The sequence below is a fragment of the Copadichromis virginalis genome, linkage group LG5, assembly GCF_057382275.1.
Source record: "Copadichromis virginalis isolate Kocher_CV1m ecotype Utaka linkage group LG5, C_Virginalis_male_GT1.1, whole genome shotgun sequence".
Lineage (NCBI taxonomy): Eukaryota > Metazoa > Chordata > Actinopteri > Cichliformes > Cichlidae > Copadichromis > Copadichromis virginalis.
Window position 1 is genome coordinate 15,578,102 of NC_140622.1, and position 20,806 is coordinate 15,598,907.

The 20,806-nt window shown below is 41.6% G+C and overlaps 1 protein-coding gene across 2 annotated transcripts; it reads left to right on the forward strand.

Annotated features, from left to right (window-relative positions):
• Window positions 1–6,982: 6,982 nt before the first annotated feature.
• aggf1 (angiogenic factor with G patch and FHA domains 1) lies at window positions 6,983–12,874 on the forward strand. Of its 2 annotated transcripts, none has more exons than XM_085456189.1 (16): window positions 6,983–7,068; window positions 7,154–7,218; window positions 7,377–7,576; window positions 8,557–8,656; window positions 8,749–8,927; window positions 9,030–9,161; window positions 9,261–9,458; window positions 9,648–9,717; window positions 10,773–10,881; window positions 11,118–11,169; window positions 11,286–11,387; window positions 11,480–11,645; window positions 11,807–11,886; window positions 11,991–12,118; window positions 12,206–12,305; window positions 12,408–12,874. In XM_085456189.1, exons 3-16 carry the CDS (start codon window positions 7,385–7,387, stop codon window positions 12,654–12,656), a joined length of 1,857 nt encoding a protein of 618 aa, XP_085312315.1. In that variant the 5' UTR covers window positions 6,983–7,068; window positions 7,154–7,218; window positions 7,377–7,384; the 3' UTR covers window positions 12,657–12,874. The 2 variants fall into 2 exon arrangements, with proteins under 2 accessions (XP_085312315.1, XP_085312313.1); XM_085456187.1 differs by lacking the exon at window positions 9,648–9,717 and adding an exon at window positions 10,160–10,601 and having other exon boundaries at window positions 6,985–7,068.
• Window positions 12,875–20,806: the final 7,932 nt, after the last annotated feature.

Genomic DNA, 20,806 nt, shown 5'->3' on the forward strand with positions numbered 1-20,806 from the left:
ATGTCAGTAAAGAAGAAAAACACTCACAATACACATATAGAACAGGGGGCAGTGGCAAATCCATGTATAACTGGCTAATAAGAGCCATACAGCAGTTTTTACTGTAGATTTTCTGCACTCCTTCAACCACCTGCTGCAACAGCAAAAGCTTCTTGTGTTCACCCAGACAGACAGCACAATAATACATCCTATTTCTGTAGTCTTGTTGTATTAAGGTGCCAGAAACTTCAAGGCTTGGTCCGTCTGCTGAGCTGCTAAACTCCTCCCAAGTTCCCATCGAGGAGCAAATACACAGACGTGCTTCAGTCAGGCTCAAAGTTTCCACATTTGACCAGAAAGGGTGGAGTTTTCTACCCGCTTATTTACAGTCTGATTCTGGTAAAGATTGTGCCTGGAGTGAGGACAAAAACTGTTCCTGCATACTAAAGACATCATCTCACAAGCATGAAGAACTACTTGTGCTTTTATCTTTGAGTTGGTATCTGTTTATTTTATTTTTTTTGCCTGTGAAATGTTTGTTTGTGAAAGACAACATTTTTACTTTTTTTTTTTTTAAAGTCACAGAGTAGCAGCAAAGTCCTACCTTGGGTTGGGTTTTACTAGGAGAATAGATTAGCATCTGCCCACAAGTTACACGAGTGGTAATCCTGATCACTGATCGATATTTACGTCACGTTTGCGTGATAGAAACAAAGGTGTGTTTCAGTGCAGAAGAGGAAGTCTGCATATTTAGACCTTATAAACCTTATAAATAGCTCCTTCTATCGGTGGTGAGGGGTCTCTGAAGATGCATGCGAGACAGGGATAAGCATGTTATATAAGTAAAGGTGCCTATGACCTCCCCTACTAAAAAATATACATATAAAATGAGAACTATACGTTGAGATCTTTTTTTTTATTTTTAAAAAGCCAGAAAATAACATTGAACTGAGTACTAATATCTTTTGTTTGCCATTTACAAACCATCGAGGTTTGTGGACCAGTGCTTTACTTATCTAAAAACGGCATCAATAAACATCAGCATGAGGCAGCTGTGTGTGTGAATGTGTGTGTGTGTCTCCAGATAAAAGACCACCCCATACTTAACGGCTGCCACAGCCACAGACCAGAAAGCTTCAGCCAAGGAGTCTGAAGCACCACCAGAATCCAAACACAACTCAAAAGAGCTCAGATTTCAAGCCCAGCACGAGGTAGCCAACAGGCATTTTCTAGAAAACAGAAAGTCACTAGTAACAGACAGAATAACAATCTGGCCTCTCCCGCTACTGTGATGTTTATTCTAAGCTGACACATCAGCTGAAATTCTGACTTTCCTACTACAAATACACTAACTGCACACTTATGTTTAGTCTCTGTGTCAATATGGCTGCAACCGATATTGGAAACAATGCGGAGATCAAATGTGCAAACTGTATTCAGGCTGTGTCAACAGTCATCACTTTAAATGTTCTATCACCATAAATAGAGTGGGAGACAATAGAGGAACCATGTGATTATATAACAGCCATTCCTGTGGAGCCTAAAATAAGTGCAGACACACAAAGAGATGGCTTGGTCTCAGCAAATCCCAGAAAACTAACTGAATGTTCCCGGAAATTAATTAATGTAAAAAGAATGGGACATAAAGGGCAGAGGATGAAGAGCCGAGGAGAAGGAAAACAAAGAGGAAGGAAAATAATGAGCACACTGCCACAGGACTGCAGTAGCTATGTGTGTGTGTTTGAGGAACAGAAATGGGAGAGGAAGAACCTGCAAATAAATAACCCATGGTAGCACAATGGTTTCTTACTTCTGCCTTGTGAGGAAAACTAACACGTCAGGCCAGCAAATGTGTGAAGCTCTAAGTGACACACTTGCGGTAATGTGACATGGCACTTTCAACAGCTAGCTGAAGAAAAAACTACAAGATGTGATCACATTCTTCCAGAGATGAGTGCAAGTAAAACTACTGCAAATGTCACACCACGCCTCAGTAATCTGCTCCTCTGAGCTGGCAAGCTGCAGAATCAGTGGACTGCACAGGCATCTAGTGGTCAAAAAGCATAATAACAACCAGAAAAACTTCACAAAATTTCATCAGGTGAAAAACTTAATAAAAACCATGCATTATCTTTTTTTTACCGTAATTGCTATATGACAAGCACGCATATAGTCAACAGGCTCAGTATTGCTAAGAAGGTATTTTTTTGTGTATTACTCAGAAAACTGACTTTTCCCATCCATCCATCTTCTTCTGCTTATCCAGGGGGCCAGTTCACGGGGGCAGCAGCCTAAGCAGAGAAGCCCAGACCTCCCTCTCCCCAGCCACCTCCTCCAGCTTGTCTGGGGGAGCACCAAGGCGTTCCCAGGCCAGCCGAGAGATATAATCTCTGCAGTGTGTCCTTGGTCTGCCCCGGGGCCTCCTCCCAGTGGGACATACCCAGAACACCTCACCCAGGAGGCATCCTTGTCAGATGTCCAAGCCACCTCAACTGGCTCCTTTCGATGTGACTTTTTCCATGACGTGCTTAACTTCATGGAAGTGATTGTTAAACTGGTTCTCTGTCTTGAAAAAAATATTTGGAAAAACCATCAAGCGCTACGATGAACCTGGCTCACATGAGGCCCGCCCCAGGAAAGGAAGCCCAAGAATCACCTCTGCTTCTGAGGATAGATTCATCCGAGTCACCAGCCTCAGAAATCGCAAGTTAACAGCACCTCAGATTAGAGCCCAGATAAATGCCACACAGAGTTCCAGTAGCAGACACACCTATATATCAGCTGTTCAGAGGAGAGTGCTCGAATCAGGCCTTTATGGTCAAGAAGCCACTACTAAGAAAAAGCAACAAGCAGAAGAAATTTATTTGGGCCAAGAAACACAAGGAATGGACATCAGATTAGTGGAAAATGTGCTTTGGTCTGATGAGTCCAAATTTGAGATCTCTGGTTCCACCCGCCCTGTCTTTGAGTGACGCAGAAAAGATGAACGGATGCATGCATGGTTCCCACCGTGAAGCATGGAGGAGGAGGTGTGATGGTGTGGGGGTGCTTTGCTGGTGGCATTGTTAGAGATTTATTCAAAATTGAAGGCACACTGAAGCAGCACGGCTACCACAGCATCCTGCAGCGACATGCCATCCCATCTGGTTTGTGTTTAGTTGGACCAGGATTTTATTTTTTTCAAAGGACAATGACCCCAAACACCCCCCCCCCCCCCCCCCCCCCCCCCAGGCCATGTAAGGGCTGTCTGACCAAGAAGGAGAGTGATGGAGTGCTGCGCCAGATGGCCTGGCTTCCACAGTCACCTGACCTAAACCCAGTCGAGATGGTTTGGGATGGACCGCAGAGTGAAGGCAAAAGGGCCAACATTGCTCAGCACCTCTGGGAACTCCATCAAGACTGTTGGAAAACCATTACAGGTGACGAGCACATGAAAGCTCATCGAGATAATGCCAAGAGATAAAGCAGTAATCAAAGCAAAGGGTGGCTGTTTTGAAGAATCTAAAATATAAAACATGTTTTGAGTTATTTCACACTTTTTTGTTTTTTGTTTTGTTTTTTCCGTTATGTTCAGGCCTACCTCACCCTGTGTAAAGACATAAATGCCCCCTAAACATAATAACTGGCGTTGCCACCCTTAAGAGCAAGAACTACAATCAAGCATTTCCAGTGTTGGGACTAACGCGTTATTAAGTAACGCGTTACAGTAACTACGTTATTATTGTGGTAACGAGCACGGTAACTAGTTATTATGCCAAAACCGGGAACGCGTTACTCGTTACTGGGATTTAGATAGGCTCGTTATTCGTTACTTCGTGTGGTGGCTGTCGCGGAGCTTCCACAGATTCAGTAACATTAGCAAGTGGTGGAGGCCAGCAGGTGGATGAGGGAAAGGGGACGCAGAAGGAAAAGAGACCCGAGGCGGCCGCCGGTCCGAGTGTGAACTGAACTTCAGGTAAGAAGTTCTGACCTGCAGTCTCTCTGGGTCAGATATAAACCAAGTTTAGGTGGAGTTTATTTTCGTTATGCTGACTTTTTCCGTACTGCGTGCTAGCTAGCATGACGGAGTTTCTATACAGCTGGGTGGTGCTATGATGTTACTGATGTTGAACTTTATTTTGTTCATAAGTTATTAGAGTTGCCAACCGTCCCGTCTGGTATTCAGAGGAAATATTACGCGTTTCTTATTGAGGTGAAAAGGAACAGTTTGTCCCGTAATTCAGCTACAATGAAAAAGGCACAAAGCTGGAGTTATTCTGTGTTTACGCTGCACAGCTGCCTCTTCTTCTTTCATTCTCCCCCCTCCCTCTCCCGTTTCTACTTCAGTCATGAAAACTGATCAATGATCAGCTGATCGGCTCTCTTGTTTGTTTATCGCCCACTTTGCGCCGAAAGAGGAAACCAGCGGATGTCGCGCTAAACAACAGCAGCACGTTTAAGCTTGATCAGCTGTTGTTAGAATTTATTTAATATTAATTTCTAGTATCAGCTGATGTTTGCTGGAGCCACAGCTGTAAAGCTGCTGGTCAGGATGTTGGTTTGGATATGTGGTGAGAGGGAAACATGAAGATGAAACCAGGAGATGTCCTTACTGAACCATCAGAGCTGAACAGGTGATGGAGAAACAGGTTTACCTTTTAGGTGACATGGATGAGTTGAAGGGAAGTTATGAAGTGTTTCTGAGAGACAAATAACAGCAGGATCCTTTTCTAAGCAGCTGACAGCTGGTAACTGTGCAGGGGCGGGTCTAGCAAAGTGTTGCCAGGGGGCAGGTAGGGCATTAACAGGGAGAGGGGGGCACAAAGAAATACTTTTCTTTCTTATTCTCATTTAAAATGTCTAGCTTTTAAAAAATAATTATCTGAGTCTTGCAACAAACGATTGATAGATTGATGCATATATACCATCAGAACAGTGCACATCACTGTCACAACAGTGTTTATTATCATTCAAAGGCTTTATGATTTTTCCTATAATGGTGGGCCGGTCTCTAGTCAAAATGTCTGGGCCAATTTTCTGTCCCAGTCCAGCCCTGTATGCAGCTCATCTGCAGTCTGGTGTTGCCTACATCTTCCTATTCAGAAGGCAGAATTTCCGAGTTCTGAGTACAATCGAAAGCACCACGACTGCAGTTTTTGTGTTGGATGTAAAAGGCGCACATGACGCTGTGACGTAGGCTAGAATCATGGCAGCAGTCAATGACGGTCCAGGCGTGGGATTTCTCTCGTGGAAATGTGCACATTATCTTTTCCTTTCTATTGGTAGGTGGCACAGTGCACTTGTGGCAAGTAAGCAAGCTAGAAGACTGGCAAAGTTATGGAAGCAACACATTAACAAGAGAATTCTGAGTAAAACCAAAGTTACTTTCCCTAGTAACTAGTTACTTTGAAAGTAACGAGTAACTTGAAGTAACTGAGTTACTTTTGAGAGAAGTAACTAGTAATGTAACTAAGTTACTATTTTAAAGTAACTTACCCAACACTGAGCATTTCTGATAATGAATCTTTGACGTCACAATTTTGGTCATGTCTTCTTTACAGAATTGTTTTAATTTAGCCACATTGACGGGTTTGATAATGAATGGTTTAAGGTCAAAGCATCTCAAATGGATTTTATTCCAGACTCTGATTAGGTCGCTTAAAAATATTCACTTTTTTTTCTTCTTCTTTTGAGGCATTCAGAGGCAGATTTGCTGGTGTGTTTTGGGTCATTTCCCTGCTGCATAACTCAAGTAAGCTTGAGATTCAGAAATTCTCCTTCAGGATTTTCTAGTAAACAGCAGAATTCATGGTTCCATCAATTACGGTGAGTCGTCCAGGTCCTGAAGCAGCAAAACAGCCCCAGACCATCACACTACCACTACTACTAAAATACTGTGTTAGTTTAGTGCAGATGTGACTTAGATCTTTGAAAAACTTCAGCTTTTGTCTCATCAGTCAACAGAATATTTTCCCCAAAGTCTTGGGGATCAAGATGTTTTTTGGCAAATGTGAGGTGAGACTTTGCGCTGTTTTGGTCAGCAGTGGTTTTCTCCTTGGAGCTCTCCGGTGGATGATATATTCACACTTTCTTATTGTTGAATATTGTTGAACTCTGACCTTAATTGAAGCAAAAGAGGACTGCAGTTTTTCAGATGTTGTTCTGGGTTCTTTTGTGATCTCCTGGATGAGCCGTTCATGTGCTCTTGGAATAATTTTGTTAAGCCGAACATTTCTGTTCCACAAATAGAGAAAATTGCTTCTTGTTTTCTCCATTTGTCCATAACGGCTCTTCCTGTGGTTAATTCAACAGGTCTGGCAGTAATTAGGTTTAGGTGTCATTAGCGAAACTGAACTTAGTGTTTAAAAAAAAAAGTAGTTAATCATGGTTAATTCAGGATTTAACAAGATGGGCAATTACTATTCCACACAAGGCCAAGTAGATTTGGAGCCCCCCCCGCCGAAATCAACAATTAAAAACTGCATTTTATGTAATTAGGTTATAATGTCTGATGATCTGAAACATGTGTGACAAGTATACAAAAATAAAAAATACAATGAAAATCAGAAAAGGGGCAATGCTTTTTCACAGCATTGCAACCTATTAAAGCCTTTTGAATGCCAGTATATTCATTCAAGAAAATCCAGATAAATGTGATAGCGTAGCATAACAAAACAAAATAACTATATCTATGCTTTTTATGATAGTTAATGCTTGCAAATTAACATTAGCAATAATTTTCTTAGCCTCCTGGTAACAGGGCCAGCCTTTTGCTGGGTTTCTGTTCCCTCTTATGTAAAATTGAACTAAAACAGTAATTTAAATGAGAAGCTGACACCTACAAAGTAAGTCAAAACAAATCAAAAATGAAATGTGAACGCACAAAAAGACAGGAAAGACAAGAAAAGACGAACAGTTAGATTAATTGTTCATTTTAGTGGTTTGTGTAACTATGAACGCGGTCCACCGTTAGGTGGCGGTAAAGATCCTCATAACAGGGAAAGAAGTCCGCCACACCTAAAGAAGACGTACTTCCGTCGTGACGCAATCGTTAGTAGTAAATGGCGGTCACCAACAGGCCGGACTATAAACATTTCCACGGTTCCAACTGTAACTGTCTAATTATCATCAAAACATGTACTCGGCTGTATCGCACATGCAGGATAGTTATAAGATCTTTATTTTCAACTTTCAGGTCGGCTCATGCTCCGTGCTGAGAGGAAGTTTACAACTAAAAGGACCAAGAAAACGAAAGAAACGGTAAGAAGAAACAGGTATTAATATCTGTGCTCAGTTAGCTTATACACGCGTGCAGTTACATGACTTGATAAACACCCCGTGTGTTACATATGCGGACAGGTCTACAGGTTTTTTCATATACCCGTTGCTACCCGCTAAGCGCTATCGTTTTGTTTTAGGTTAACAAATGGAGAACGACGACAGTCACGAAGAAAAAGACACGGAGCCTGAAGTGGCCAAACTCCGGCTGAAAGTCGAATCTTTGAAACAGGAGCTCAAAGAGTGCCGAGCCGAGCTGGCCAAGTTACAGAAGCAGCTGAGCCACTCCGAAAGACTGCAGCGGAGCACGGAGGGCTATAACGAAGACCTGAGGAAGCAGGTCAGTTCAAATGAAAAGAAGCCAAACATATCATAGAGATGGGAGACATATCCTCCAAATTATATCACGATGCAACAAAAGATTTTGCAATAAAGAAATTCTCACAATATGGAGATCGATTTTATTTTCCAATGAGCTACTGTCATTGATTACCGACTTCCTAATTTAAAGCAGCAGCACTGTTACAGTGAGATAGCAGTGGCACAGCATTAATCAAACAACAGCACAACATTAGCCTAAGTGGTGTTTTCATCTGGAAATCTTTAAAGGTAATTAGAATCACTTCACTGTCTAACTCTTTAGGAGCTGCACAATATTATCACAGAACAAACATTGAAAAATAATCTCTACCTGCTTTGTGTATTTAAACCATCTGCTTAAAGTCTTGATTTTCCACCAAATAACTTCATCGTTTTTTTTCCATTTGTGTTTGATCTTGCTGTTACATGGAGTGTAACTAGTGAGTGCTCTGAATGATGCTCTATGGAGTCAAATGTTTACTATCATGTTGCCAGTATCTCCTCTTTCTCAGCCTGATTGTACTTTGCGGTGTGTTTTTGTGGTGGTCAAACAAATTTGTCACTTTGCTTTGTTGGAGGTACTAAATGGTAACTGGAGGCTAGCACTCGGATATAACCAGGCTTGTCTTATTGTTGCGTACCGAGTAAACGAGTTGAATTACTGTAGCAATGATAATGAGATATGACATCTTTAATATGATGCAAAAATCTACACCGGCATTAATGCAGATAATCTAGACAGTCTAGATCTAAATGATGTCATATAGTAGTTTTGTTTGTTCTGAGGTGTATTTTGAGCCAGTTTAATGTTTAAAGTGGCAAAAGGGCCAAGGTTTATTTATTTTTTTAACCTAAGTTGTGCTCTATTTTTCTGCATTATGGTTTAAACCAAGAAAGGAAATCAATTTGAATTTTTGAATGTTTGCGCACTGAATTTTATCTCAATGTGTGTTGGTTCAGGTCGACCAGCTGAGTGCAGAGATTCATGAACGGAAGAAAAAAGATAAAGACAAAGTCGACTGTGAAACTCAAACAGAAGAACATGTATGGACAGAAACTGGTGTGTTACTTTCACATGCGCATGAATGAAATTTACTCATTGTGTCATTAAGTTTAAAAACAGCCTAAAGCTGTTTTAATATTCCTTTTCAGATTATTATAATTACTACTATGGAGACTACGGTCTGAACTCGGAGGGAGCAGACACTCAGGAAAGCCTGAACACGGCGCCAGCTGATTATGAGGCAGCAGAGAGCTCAACAACAAATGAAGCAACAGCTGCAGATGTGTCAGTTCAGCCAGACCAGACCAGTTTAGCGGTCACAACAGAGGTATCCATGTGTGTCTTTTTATTTTTATGTTAGCATTCCTATACTTATAAAAAGAGTCATATTCCATTTATAGTCACCATTATAAAACTATTTGTGTTTCAGGGGAGCAATGGAGGATCTATAGCAGATATGTTGAGGGCCACTGCTGAGGAAGCTATGACACAGACTGGGTTTGTGTTTGATGAGACTTCTGGGATGTATTATGACCACAGCACGGGCTTCTACTACGACTCGGTGTGTGAGCTGTAAAGTTTGGCAGTTTATAGTAGAAATTATTTTAGAGGAAGTTTAGTTTGGCACACATTTCTGACATTTTTCACCCCTCTCCATCAGGCCAGTCAGTTGTACTACGATGCCAACTCTGGCATTTACTACTACTACGATGCAGAGAGTGGACGATACCAGTTTCATTCCAGGATTGAGGTTCCTGCTGTGCAGAGTAGTGCAGAGCCGTATCAAGAAAAAACGGACGCTGATAAGAAAGGCAGAAAATTCAAGAAAGGAGTCAAGAAAACATCACAGGATGATAGGGTATGTAATAGTGCAAGATTTTATTTATGCATTCCTTAAAAATGTTACATTTTGTTGCTGACAGCTGGCTTTGACCTTTCAGTTCCCTCTTTAAAATCCAATTTGTTTTGCTGGTCTCAGTCTTCAAATAGATATTTTTTTTCTTTTTATATGAAGCTAGTTGACTTAAAGACTATTCCTCTGACCTAGGTGCAAGAGGTGACTAACTCTTTGGCTAAAATGAAGATTTCCTCTTACTGGAAAACTCCTTCCTACAGAGGTATACCTTTTTAATATTAATGTGCAAAAGATTTAAAAGTATGTGTTTGCTTTTTGTTCTTTAAAAAACTGAAAATTAGCTTCTTATTGTACACAGCACCTTAACAATCTTTAAAGGTGACACAGTGAGTCAAACACTGACCCTGGTCTCTGTGTTGCCTGCATTCAATCCTTTTGTGTGAGATACGGCTAATAAAGAGTTAGTGAAGTGAAAAAGTAAACCCATGAACCTCAAAGGACGCAAATAATAAGTTGCTGAAGCTCAGCTCAACACTTAGAATTTGCTGTCAGGCCTGATTTAACCTGGTAAAGGTCTTTAATGTATTCTCTTTGAAGACTGAGACCGTCTATAAGCTTTCTGTGCCAAAAGATTGGGGATCCACAGTACAAAGTCCAGCTTTCACAGCAGATGGTAGTTTCACTGCTCACTGTCTTAATGACAGGAAGTGAAAAGTGACGATGTAAAGCTGGAAGAAGACGAGGCCGACTGTGTTGAAAGGCAAACGACTAAGAAGAAGACAGAATCACGGAAAGCAAAACGAAGGTCTCGCAGTCCAGATGTGGCTCCACGGAGAAAAGACTCGTCCAAACGCAAAGAAGACGGCGACAAATATCCATCAAAGAGAAAAAAGCAGAAAAACGGCTCACACCATGACGATAAGGGAGACTCAAGGAAGAAAAGGAAGAAATCTAAGTCGGAAAAACATAAAAAGAAAAAGAAGGCCACTCGGAGTGATGGATCTGAGGGGAACAGTGAACCAGAAGAGGGTGAGATCACAGAGTCAGAGAGGGAAGAATGGGAGTCTACCCCCTCGTTCTCGTCGCCCTCGAGCGCAGCCTCAATGGAAAGTCCTGAATCAGAAATGGACACACAGAGTCAAGAAGGTGAGAAGTAAGAGTAGTCTGAATTAACTCACATGGCGTGCACAGTTTGTTTTATCTGGGGCAAGTTTGTTTGATGGACCTGTCACTTTTTGGTAATGCTTGTAGCTGTCTGAGACTTGTCATATTTTTGTGAATATGAGTATGTGGTGCTTTATTTTTTTTTCCTTGTAGTCAAAGACATCTGGCCTCCCTGTGTAAGAGTGACTGTGGTCAGGTCTCCTGTGCTGCAGGTGGGCACTCTGTTCATCATCACAGCCGACTCTCCAGCCACCATTGGCAGGTCTGTGGGGTTGTTTTCTGTTGCTGTTTGGTGATTGCATGGCAGCAGAAGTGTATTTTGTTCACACATTGCAACAGTGGGAAATTTTAGCACTTTAGTTGCAGTTTGAATTAAATCACTCACAAGATTTCAGAGCCGTTGTTAAAACTATGAGTAGTCAGTAAAAAGAGGTTAAATTGATCTCTCTGTCATATAATAGCCAAGTGAAGACAACATGCTGTCTTTTGTGTTTTCAGAGAGAAAGATATGAACCACGCAATCCGAATACCAGAAATGGGAGTCAGCAAGGTACCTCTCCTTTCCGCTTTCCTGCAGGGATGGAAGTTACTCTGTTATGAATGATTGTTTTTTGTTAACACAGGCTTATGTGATCTTTCTAAATGCCAGTATGTTTGTGGTTCTAGTTCCATGCAGAGGTGTATTTTGACCAGGAGCAGCAGAGCTACATGCTGGTGGACCAGGGAAGCCAGAATGGAACGGTGATCAATGGCAACCGCATCTTACAGGTGAGCATTTTGTTTACGTTTGAGTTGAAAAGAAAAAAGCAAACAAAACCTGAACTTAGCCGATACCACGTCAATGATACTTTCATCTGCAGCCCAAAACCAAGTCTGAGCCACATGCACTGATGCACGGCGATGAAGTGAAGATGGGAGAGACTGTGTTGTCCTTCCATATCCATTCAGGGAACGATACCTGTGATGGCTGTGAGCCCGGTCAGGTGATGGCTCACCTCAGCAAGCACAAGAGAGAAGACAACACTGGTGAGCTACTTAAAGTGAAACACGTCCACAGAGAGGGGAATATCTTTTTTTTTTTTTGCATAGATTCATGAAACAACAGTGAGCCTGCTCTTGTTGTAAAAGCTGTGCTCTTACCCAGTGTGAGATTACACTCCTGAGTTTGCCGCTGTTGTTTTCTAAAGGTCCTGCTCTCACCAAAGAGGATAAAGAATCACTGCGACAGAAAGAGCTGAAGCAGATGAAGGCCAAATATGGCCTGCAAGTGAGTGCAAACCTTGGTGCAGTCATAAGTTTTAACCCTCTTGTCTTTTCTTTTCCTTTTTTATAATAATGGAGGCACTCATTTCTCTGCTTTTCTGCAAACAGAGCGGTGACTTTGAGGAGACGAAAGCCTTGAAGAACCCCAAATATAAGGATCGAGCAGAATCTCGAAGGCAAACAGTGGGCAGTGAGGGTGCTTTCCAACGCGATGATGCACCGGCTTCTGTTCATGAGTAAGTGTTAGCAAATGGCTGTAGTTCCACCTGATGGGAAATGCTAGATTCAAGTGTTGATCATTCACTGTGTCTGTTTTCCAAAAGGGAGATCAGTGAAGTGAATAAAGGACGGAAGATGCTGGAAAAGATGGGCTGGAAGAAAGGAGAGGGACTGGGTAAAATGGGAACCGGAATGAAAGACCCGGTAAGACGATCCGCTGATTCTGCTGGTGGAAGTTCTCCTTTGTTTCAGTGCAAAACAGCAATGTGATTCAATTGTCTTCCTTTTCCGTTCCCGTCTTCACAGATTCAACTGAAAATCCGAAAGTCCCAGTCGGGTTTGGGAGCAGCTGCCGCCATGTCTCTGGACGACGCGTCTTTGACTAAATCAAAGTCCCAAAAGAACTGGGAGAAGGCGCGAGAGAGGTTCGCTGATACCTGCCAGCCTGACTCGCTCGTGCCCAAAACCCAGAAGAACACTTCACCCAAAGCCTGGGTCAGATCGGAAGAGACGGAGACCACACCGAACAGCTTTGAAACAGAAGGCCAAAGTTAGGAGTCAGAAGAGAATTTCCACAGATTTAAAAACTGGGCACTTACGCATATTGACACCAAGAGGAAATGTGTCGTTTTCATTTATTTCCTCAGCTGTGAAGAGTCATGCAACCAGTTGAGACTAAATTGAGTTTTACCTCTATTCTTAAGAGTACAGGATATGCCCTCATTATTTTACTGCCACCGTAAAAACAAACAAATAAACATTATTGACCTGTCTTTCAGTGCTGTGCAGTTATATCCTCACTTACAGTGGTTAGGTAACTCTTATTTAATGTAGACCACAATAAGAGTTGCTGAAGGATTGAACTGGAGTGTCGCCTACACACACACACACACACACACACACACACACACACAGGGCAGAGGTGCCACTGTTCCTGCTAGTACAAACAAGGATGCGAATAACCTCAAGCAAACATTGACACAGTGAAGCAATATTTCTCGCATTGAGATCTTTTTTTCTTTCCTTTTTTATGATGACGACTGAGGATCTGTTCAGACAAATCAAAGCTCACCATGTCAAGTCACAACTTCTCTGTGTTACTGTCCCCAACCCCCCCCCAAGCCTTTAAAAAAGAAAAACAATATTCTGAACAAGCTAAACTTATCTGTGCTGTTTGATTTACTTTGACATATTGTGGTGTTGCGTCTTTTATTGTCACTTCTATGTTTGCTAAAAGCAGAGGGACAACCACATCCACATACTTGGAACTACAGTGAGCAAACATTTAACAGTCCCATCTCTATGCAACCTTATCTACGGGTTCATTTTAGGGTGTGTGAATATTTGCATGTGTGCGCAAGTCTGTCTCACACCGAGCGCAAAGAGAAGGGAAATCTAGCACAAGGTCTGTATTTTAGTTTGTATAGTACAGCCCATGAAAATCCATTAGCACGTTTAAAGTGTCTTTGCTGATGCTGTTATAACTGCATGAGTTAGTCATGTAGGAGAGGTGGAAATCCTCATTCTGCATCAGCTCAAAGTGCCGTAAAATTATCAAACAGCTGAGAGGCTGGACTCACGTGACGGTGTTGGTGTAACTCCTTGAGCTGGATCTCCTGCTGTTCTTCCTCTGACTTTGAGTTCCACCCATTTTGAGCTTTCCACTCTTCAACAGATGAACAGACACATTCCACTACTGTATTTATTTCCCTCAGCTAGCAGTCATCGTCCTCATCGGTGCACTGCTGTCAGATTTCTTTCTTGACAGGTAGGTCCTCCCTCCTCTGCTCAGCTACTTTCGCAATTTAACTGCGCTCACCGAGAGTAAACGTTCAATTTGTAAAACTACTGTAATAAAATTGGGAGGGATCTGCTTGTGTCTTGTGTTGCTCAGTTGTTTTGTGTATAAAGTCTAAGGCATAAAAAGATATTGTTAGTCATGAGATAAAGTGGGATGTGGCTCAGGGCTTTTGAGAGATCTGGCTTGACCAGTTCCCGATGCTGAAAGAGTATTCAGAAGAACACAGAGCCACTGTTCTTTGAAGTGCAGGCTTTTCTATTTCTATTTTCTTTTTGCAAGTTTTTATGCAGTTTGTGTGAAACGACTCTTAGTACAATCGGAAACAAACAGCTGCTTTGGTGCTGTGAAAATGTCTTGGGTGTTTTGATGAAGTGCATTTTCCCATCTCTACAACACAATCAGTGCCAGTGAAAATCATTCGGAAGAGTAAAAAATCCATAATGCTCAATGTCAAATGACTATCAGAAACTATGCACTGTGTGAGTTAATGCTGCTAAAATGGCACTGACCCGTAATGTAGTCTGGCATCAAAACATTCAGCGTGGATCCTTTTGAGTGCTGCAGGTTACTGTGTGAGGCATATTTTACTTGACTGGATGTGTTAATAAATAATGATATATGTCAATATGAACACCAGCACCCAAGGTTACTTATCTGGGGATTGCATTGCGAGGAAATGATCAATTTTTAAATTTACCTCAACTGTCTGTCGTATATTAGTTGTGGCTGATTTACGATTAGTCCTGACGCAATAGCTCTTTATTGGACTGCACCATCACAAGCAAGTGGAAACAAGTCTCCTCAAGTCCCTGGAGCTGGAAAAGTATCTTAGTTATGCGACAGTAATCTGCAAACATGGAGTTAGTATTTAGAGGGTGGAAAGTCTCATCAAGGAAAATGTGGTGTGGCCCAAGGAAGATACCTTAAATATTGTGATCCTAGCTAGCTGGTTAAACAAGCCATAAATGAGGGAACCACAGCCGTAGTTTTGAAACAACTGGAACATTATTAAACTGATATCTGCCTTGCACAAAGATGCCTTGTTTTGCGCCCGATCATGCTTTGAGCTGTAAATTCTGTCAAGACCCAAGGAGCATGAAAAGATCAGCCAGTTTTCATACCACACATTGCATCACATGGAATATACTGGGCGACACAGACTTGCAAAAAACAGACATTCATTCAACTAGTATCTGATAAAAAACAAAAGGACTCCCATATGCCTGACAGAGGGCACTATGAAGGGTGTGTCGTACCTCCAATCTTGATCGTTTAGATGAGTATTTCCTGCAGTAATTTTCTATTTGATGTACTATATGGATATTTAAAATGAAGAAAGCAAAATATATTTTGTTAAATAATTTTTAAGTGTAAACAAGAATAAAAGACCATAAAAGCTGGGTTTGAAATAACCCAGTAAGTTTCTAATTATAGGAAACTATCTATGCTATTTAACTAGGATTAACAAAATTGGATGAAATGAAATGGTACAAATTACATTTAGTACATGAAACAGTTATTTTAATGGAAGGTAATTATTAAACTATAAATCCAATCACTGAATAAACTCAGCTGTGAAATTTACTCAATAATGCCTCAATAACATTTAATTTTCATAGATTAGCAAAATTAAGATGAACATGTGGCCTGATATCTCTAAGTTGTTGAGAAAACTCGGTGGACTGTTCAGGGTTAACAAAAAAGAGAGAGGGAGAAAATCTGCAGAATTATAATCTCTCACACCCAAGTGAAAAAAAATGCCGCAGACATAAAATTATAATCATTTGTCTTTGAGTGACCTCATGTGACAGACTGGTATGAAACCAGAATCTGTGTAGTTTAGTGTTTGTTGGAATGACCACAGGGTTTAATCAGAGAAAAACTCCTCCCTCCATCATCAGTCACAGGACGTAAATCCTTTCTGTGGGTTTCCATAATAGTTAAGGACCGTAATGCAAGCACGGGTGACAGCAACATGAATTATGGTAAATATATGTCAGAAATACAGTTCAGTGAGTAACGTGACACCAGGGTTTCATTATTTAGAAAATAAGTTGAAGTCTGTGTGGTGTATTACATAGCAGGGAGCAGTAAGAAAACACAGTTAAAATTGGATTCTGAGTAATTCTAGCGGCTGTGTGCCAAAGTAAAGCCACTGTACTGTATGTAATATGCAACAGAAGCAGCAGTGAGCAGAGGGAGCAGGGTCACAGCCACAAAATGAAGCCTTTACATACAGCAGGGAGTCCTCTTGTCATTATAGTATGTCTGTGTGTGTTTCTACAATGATGAAAATTTATGATTATTTGCTATTTTATTGCAACAGCTTACTTTCTTTTTCCCTTTGGCCACACCATGACCGTCTGCCCCAATCTAACACTGTGTTATCTCAGTCTCCGTCTGTGTATGTGAGCCTATTGAGAGGCATGAGACCAGAAGTGACACGTCGGAGGAACAGTACTGCAGTGACTCAACAACCCCCACTTCTGCTTCCGCCTCTGTGGGCCCTCTCGGCCATATCCGTTTACATAAAATCTCAGCCTCTGGGCCTCTCAACATCAGAGCAAAGCTGAAGACACAATATATTACTATTTTTAAACCTGACTGTGACTCAAAAATAAATTCCACTTGGTATATGTAAACATAAAAAAATCACATGAAGAGAGCAGAGGTGGGGATGTGGGGGGTTAAATATCCACAGGTCATCCATCTTGATCTTTTCAGCCAAGAGGAAATAAACCTCATTCCAGCCACATTCCAGCAGCTGGAGCCAGCTCTTACTGTTATACTCCTTTTTATATCTGCACTCTTTGATACTCAAACATCTTAACAGAGCAGGAACTTGTGTAGAACTAAAGCATACAGCCTCTAACTGTGTATTTGAATAAGAACTGTCTGTGTATGTGACGCCATCCAGCTCAGTTTAAATATCCAGGTTAAAACCTCTGTGCTCCACGCTGAAAGGAAATTCCAACAGCACTGCAGCTTTCTCATGGCAAGTGACTCACTCAAAGCCACTGATGAATGTCTTCCACCCGTGGCCTTTCCTGCTTGGAAAAGGCCCCTCTGGGTGTGTCTCCCTGTGACCTCATCTTCCCAGAAAATTCTCCAGAAACTTCAGCAGCACATGATGTAGCCCCTGTGCAAGACACCGGCAATAACAAACCAGTCTGTCTCTAAAAGAGTCTCACTTGGCTTATCACGTCATCTCTTACGGTGGTGTGTCTGTGCCTTAGTCTGCTCAGTCAATCAGAGCATCACTGTCTGTGCGTAAATGTGTGAGTGTGAAGGCAAGCGTCCTGTTTACTGCTGGCTGTGACAGTTTGAACAAACAAAACAGTCAATCTTAACCTAATTGTCCTTGCCAACATTGTTTGCCTTTAAATCTTTGTGCCTAATTCCTCCTCTAAGGTGACTAAATGTCATGTGTGCAAGCTTTCACCAACCTGCCAGTTACAGCCTTCACAGGAGAAGCACTAATGAGCAGAGCTACTTTACAGCCCCACAAACTACAAAACCGCCGGGTCAACAGGAGAGGGGAATTATAGATTTGTGAAAAGAGGCTTTGTATTCATGCAAAAAAAAGAAAAGAAAAAGACAATAGTGCTCACATGGCAGCAGAACGAAACAGACACGACACATTCAAAGAGTCATCTGACACACTGTCCAAAAAGTAGCTGATCAGTACCAGAAAACACACTGTTAACAAAAGCAAGCATGTAAACTACACAGACCACTTACTTACATGAATAACGGTGCACCTGACTGGCAGGAGAAAAAGAACTGTTCAAAAGCTCTCAGTTTTTAAATAATACCTCAAATCTCTGTTGACTGACAAGCTGTGGCAGATCTGCTGCGAGGTTTAAGTCCTTCACCGAGCCGTGGATGTAGAAATCCCTGGTCAAAGATTAAAGTCCTGTGTTCAGAACAGCTGCTGGAGTTGCCGCTCTCAGAGTGGAAATTCTTGTTCGCTCTGCGTGGTGGTGATCAGTCCATGTGGCTGGATGGGAAATGGGAAATAAACTTTCTGGGCAAGGAGCCAAGAGCAGGGTTTTAAAGACACAGCCGTAGCAGTGCTATATGAGGCTGAGTCACACTTTACAGTACACTACAGCCGAGCGGAAACACTGCTTTTAAACCACTCTGTGATAACTTTAGATCATTTTAAAAGTTCATATTCTTAGCTAGATTATGATAACACTTAACTGATCTCTTTATGATTAAAGTACAGACCCAAAATATATAACACAGTTGCTTCTTATTTCTTGTAAATTTAGACTACAATAAGTAGTTTCTTATATAATCTGGTGCTTAGAACTAAGTTTTTGTTATTTTTGGAAAAAGTAGAAACTCGTTTGCTAGTCCGTTATTGTTTTTATCTCACTCAGAAAATCACATGAAGATAAAAAAAGTGTGAATAAAAAAAGAAAACTTGTTTATTTATTGACCTAATTTCATTGATTTCTTTAGCGCAGTGATTGCTTAAGAAATCAGTGAGCTGGTGTCTCCCTCTAGTGTTCATTCGCGAGAAGGCATCTGCAACAAAGTGGCGTGTTCAGCAAAAACTACAGCAGACCCTTTACAGTTGGAAATCAGTAAATAAACGCTTGCCTCATTCATATATGATGGAGTTTATTATGTCATTTCATTATGTGCTACTTTGCGTTTCTGCCAGTCAGAGCTTTTAAAGGAAATCAGCATCCATACAAGCCTGCTGAGTTTTCAACTGTGCTGGTAATCTCTGCGGAGAACCTTCCTGGAAAGGCAAAAACGACTTCTCTGCTGAGGCATTAAAAACTTGAACAACACAGCTGCACTGCACTGTGCACTTGCAGGCCTAGGGCTTAATAAACAAAAAACAACATCTTAAAAAATATGAAATGTTTTGATGTTTTCAAAATTGATTTCTTCAGTCTCAGCTGACTGAGGGTTTTCCCAACTTTATAAAAAGTACATTTGACTGAAACTAGCACCACTGTTGAACAATGGCCTGTAAGGTCAGTTTCAGGATCATTAATATGCAAATTGTGATGAACATTGATCAGTGACTATTGATCAATGACCAATAATAGGTGAATTATTTGAATGTATAGCATACAACCCATAGCAAACCCATGTTACTGCCTGTAGTACTGACCCTTGTATGTGAATTATATGAAATGAAGACACAGTTCCAACATCAAACACACTTGGTTGGTGCTGAGAGTTGTCCTGTTGCTGAGGTTGGGGTCATCCTGTAATCTCTTATGAACTACCTCCACTGCTTCAGTGACTGAAACACAAGTGAAGAGAGATGTAACATCGTACGAGACCATTATTTCATCAGCCTCCATAATGACATCTTTCACCTTCTCAACAAAATCCAAGGTGTTCTGGATGTGGTGTTTAGAGCTGCCTACCAGCGTGTTGAGGTTGAAGACAGAACTTTTAGATGTTATAGGTGACTGAATTGATCATACAGACAATTGGTCTTAAAGATACACCCTGTTTATATATCTGCGGTGAACCATACACACTTAGTGTAGCTTCCCCTGGGTATATCCTGTGGTATGAGGTCTGGTAAATGCATTGTCTTTGATCTTGTTTCAGGGGCTCACAAGTATTTTTGTCACTGAGCAGTGAAACATGCAGTGAAACGCTCCTTGAAGGCTCGATGATCCCCAAGGACAACATTAAGTCAACTTACTTCTTTAGAGATGCCAAAAGACATTCAGGAATCCTGTAACTCAGACGCCTTCCCATGGCTCCCTCTTTAATGACAGAGTTGTCATTCAGCAATACCTGTTCTACCCGGATTCACTTGATATACTTCAGAGTTCCACTCACCCTTCACCTGAAGCTGTTTATCCTCTGGCAGATGGCTAAGGTCACAGTTTGCCACAGCAGCAGAATGTAAGTATTGCTCCCCTTCCTCTGCACCCCTTCCTTCAAAAGGTTTATATGCAGAACCCTGCTGGAGCTGGAGTGTAGACATCCAGTAAGTAGTGGAACCCAGTTTCTTCTGAACCTTAAAGGGTCCTTGCCACTTAGCCAGTAGCTTATTGTTGTTAGTAAGGAGGCGCACCAACACTTTTTGTCCAGGACTAAGGGACCTCTGCCGGGCTGATCAGTCATACCAGAACTTATGCTTCTGCAGGATTTTGGTCGTGTTCGACTGGACACTCATTTTCTGAAGTCACTCCCTCATCTGCACAACATAGTAAACAATGTTAACAGATTCCAACTTTGCCTCGTCTTCCTCCCAAATGTTTCTTAAGAAGGTTAGAGGTCCTGAAACTCATAACCATACAAGAGTTCAAACAGAGAGAAACCAGTGGAGGCTTGTGGTACTTCCTGTAGGCAAAGAGAAGATAAGGAAGCCCTTCCATTCTCATCTACCACCTTTCGAAGCATCTGCTTTAGAGTCTGATTAAACTGCTCCATTAGTCCATCAGTCAGAGGGTTTTATGAAGTGGTCCTCAGGCTTATAATACCCAGCAGCTTGTACGCCTGACATAAAGTTAGTTCTCTGGTTGGTCAGTGTTTCCCATGGAAACCCTACTCTTGAGAAGAGCTGTACAGGCCATTGATTTTGCATTGATGGATTTCAGTGGGAAAACCTCAGGATATTTGGTTGCATAATCAGTAATTACAAGCATACAGCGATTCCCTGTCTTACTCTTCTCCACAGATCCAATAATGTCCATTCCAAGGCACTCAAATGGGATGCCAATAATGAGCAGTGGTGAGAGTGGAGCTTTGGAAGGAACTTCGAAGGATATCATTTGGCACTGAGGGCAGCTCTGGTCATCTTTGCCAGACCAGAAAAAAATGTTGTTTAAAGCGAGCTGTGGTTTTGTGTTTTCACAGTCTGTCCAGCAGAAACCAGTGTGAATACATGTCGGCAGCCGACATGTATTCACAC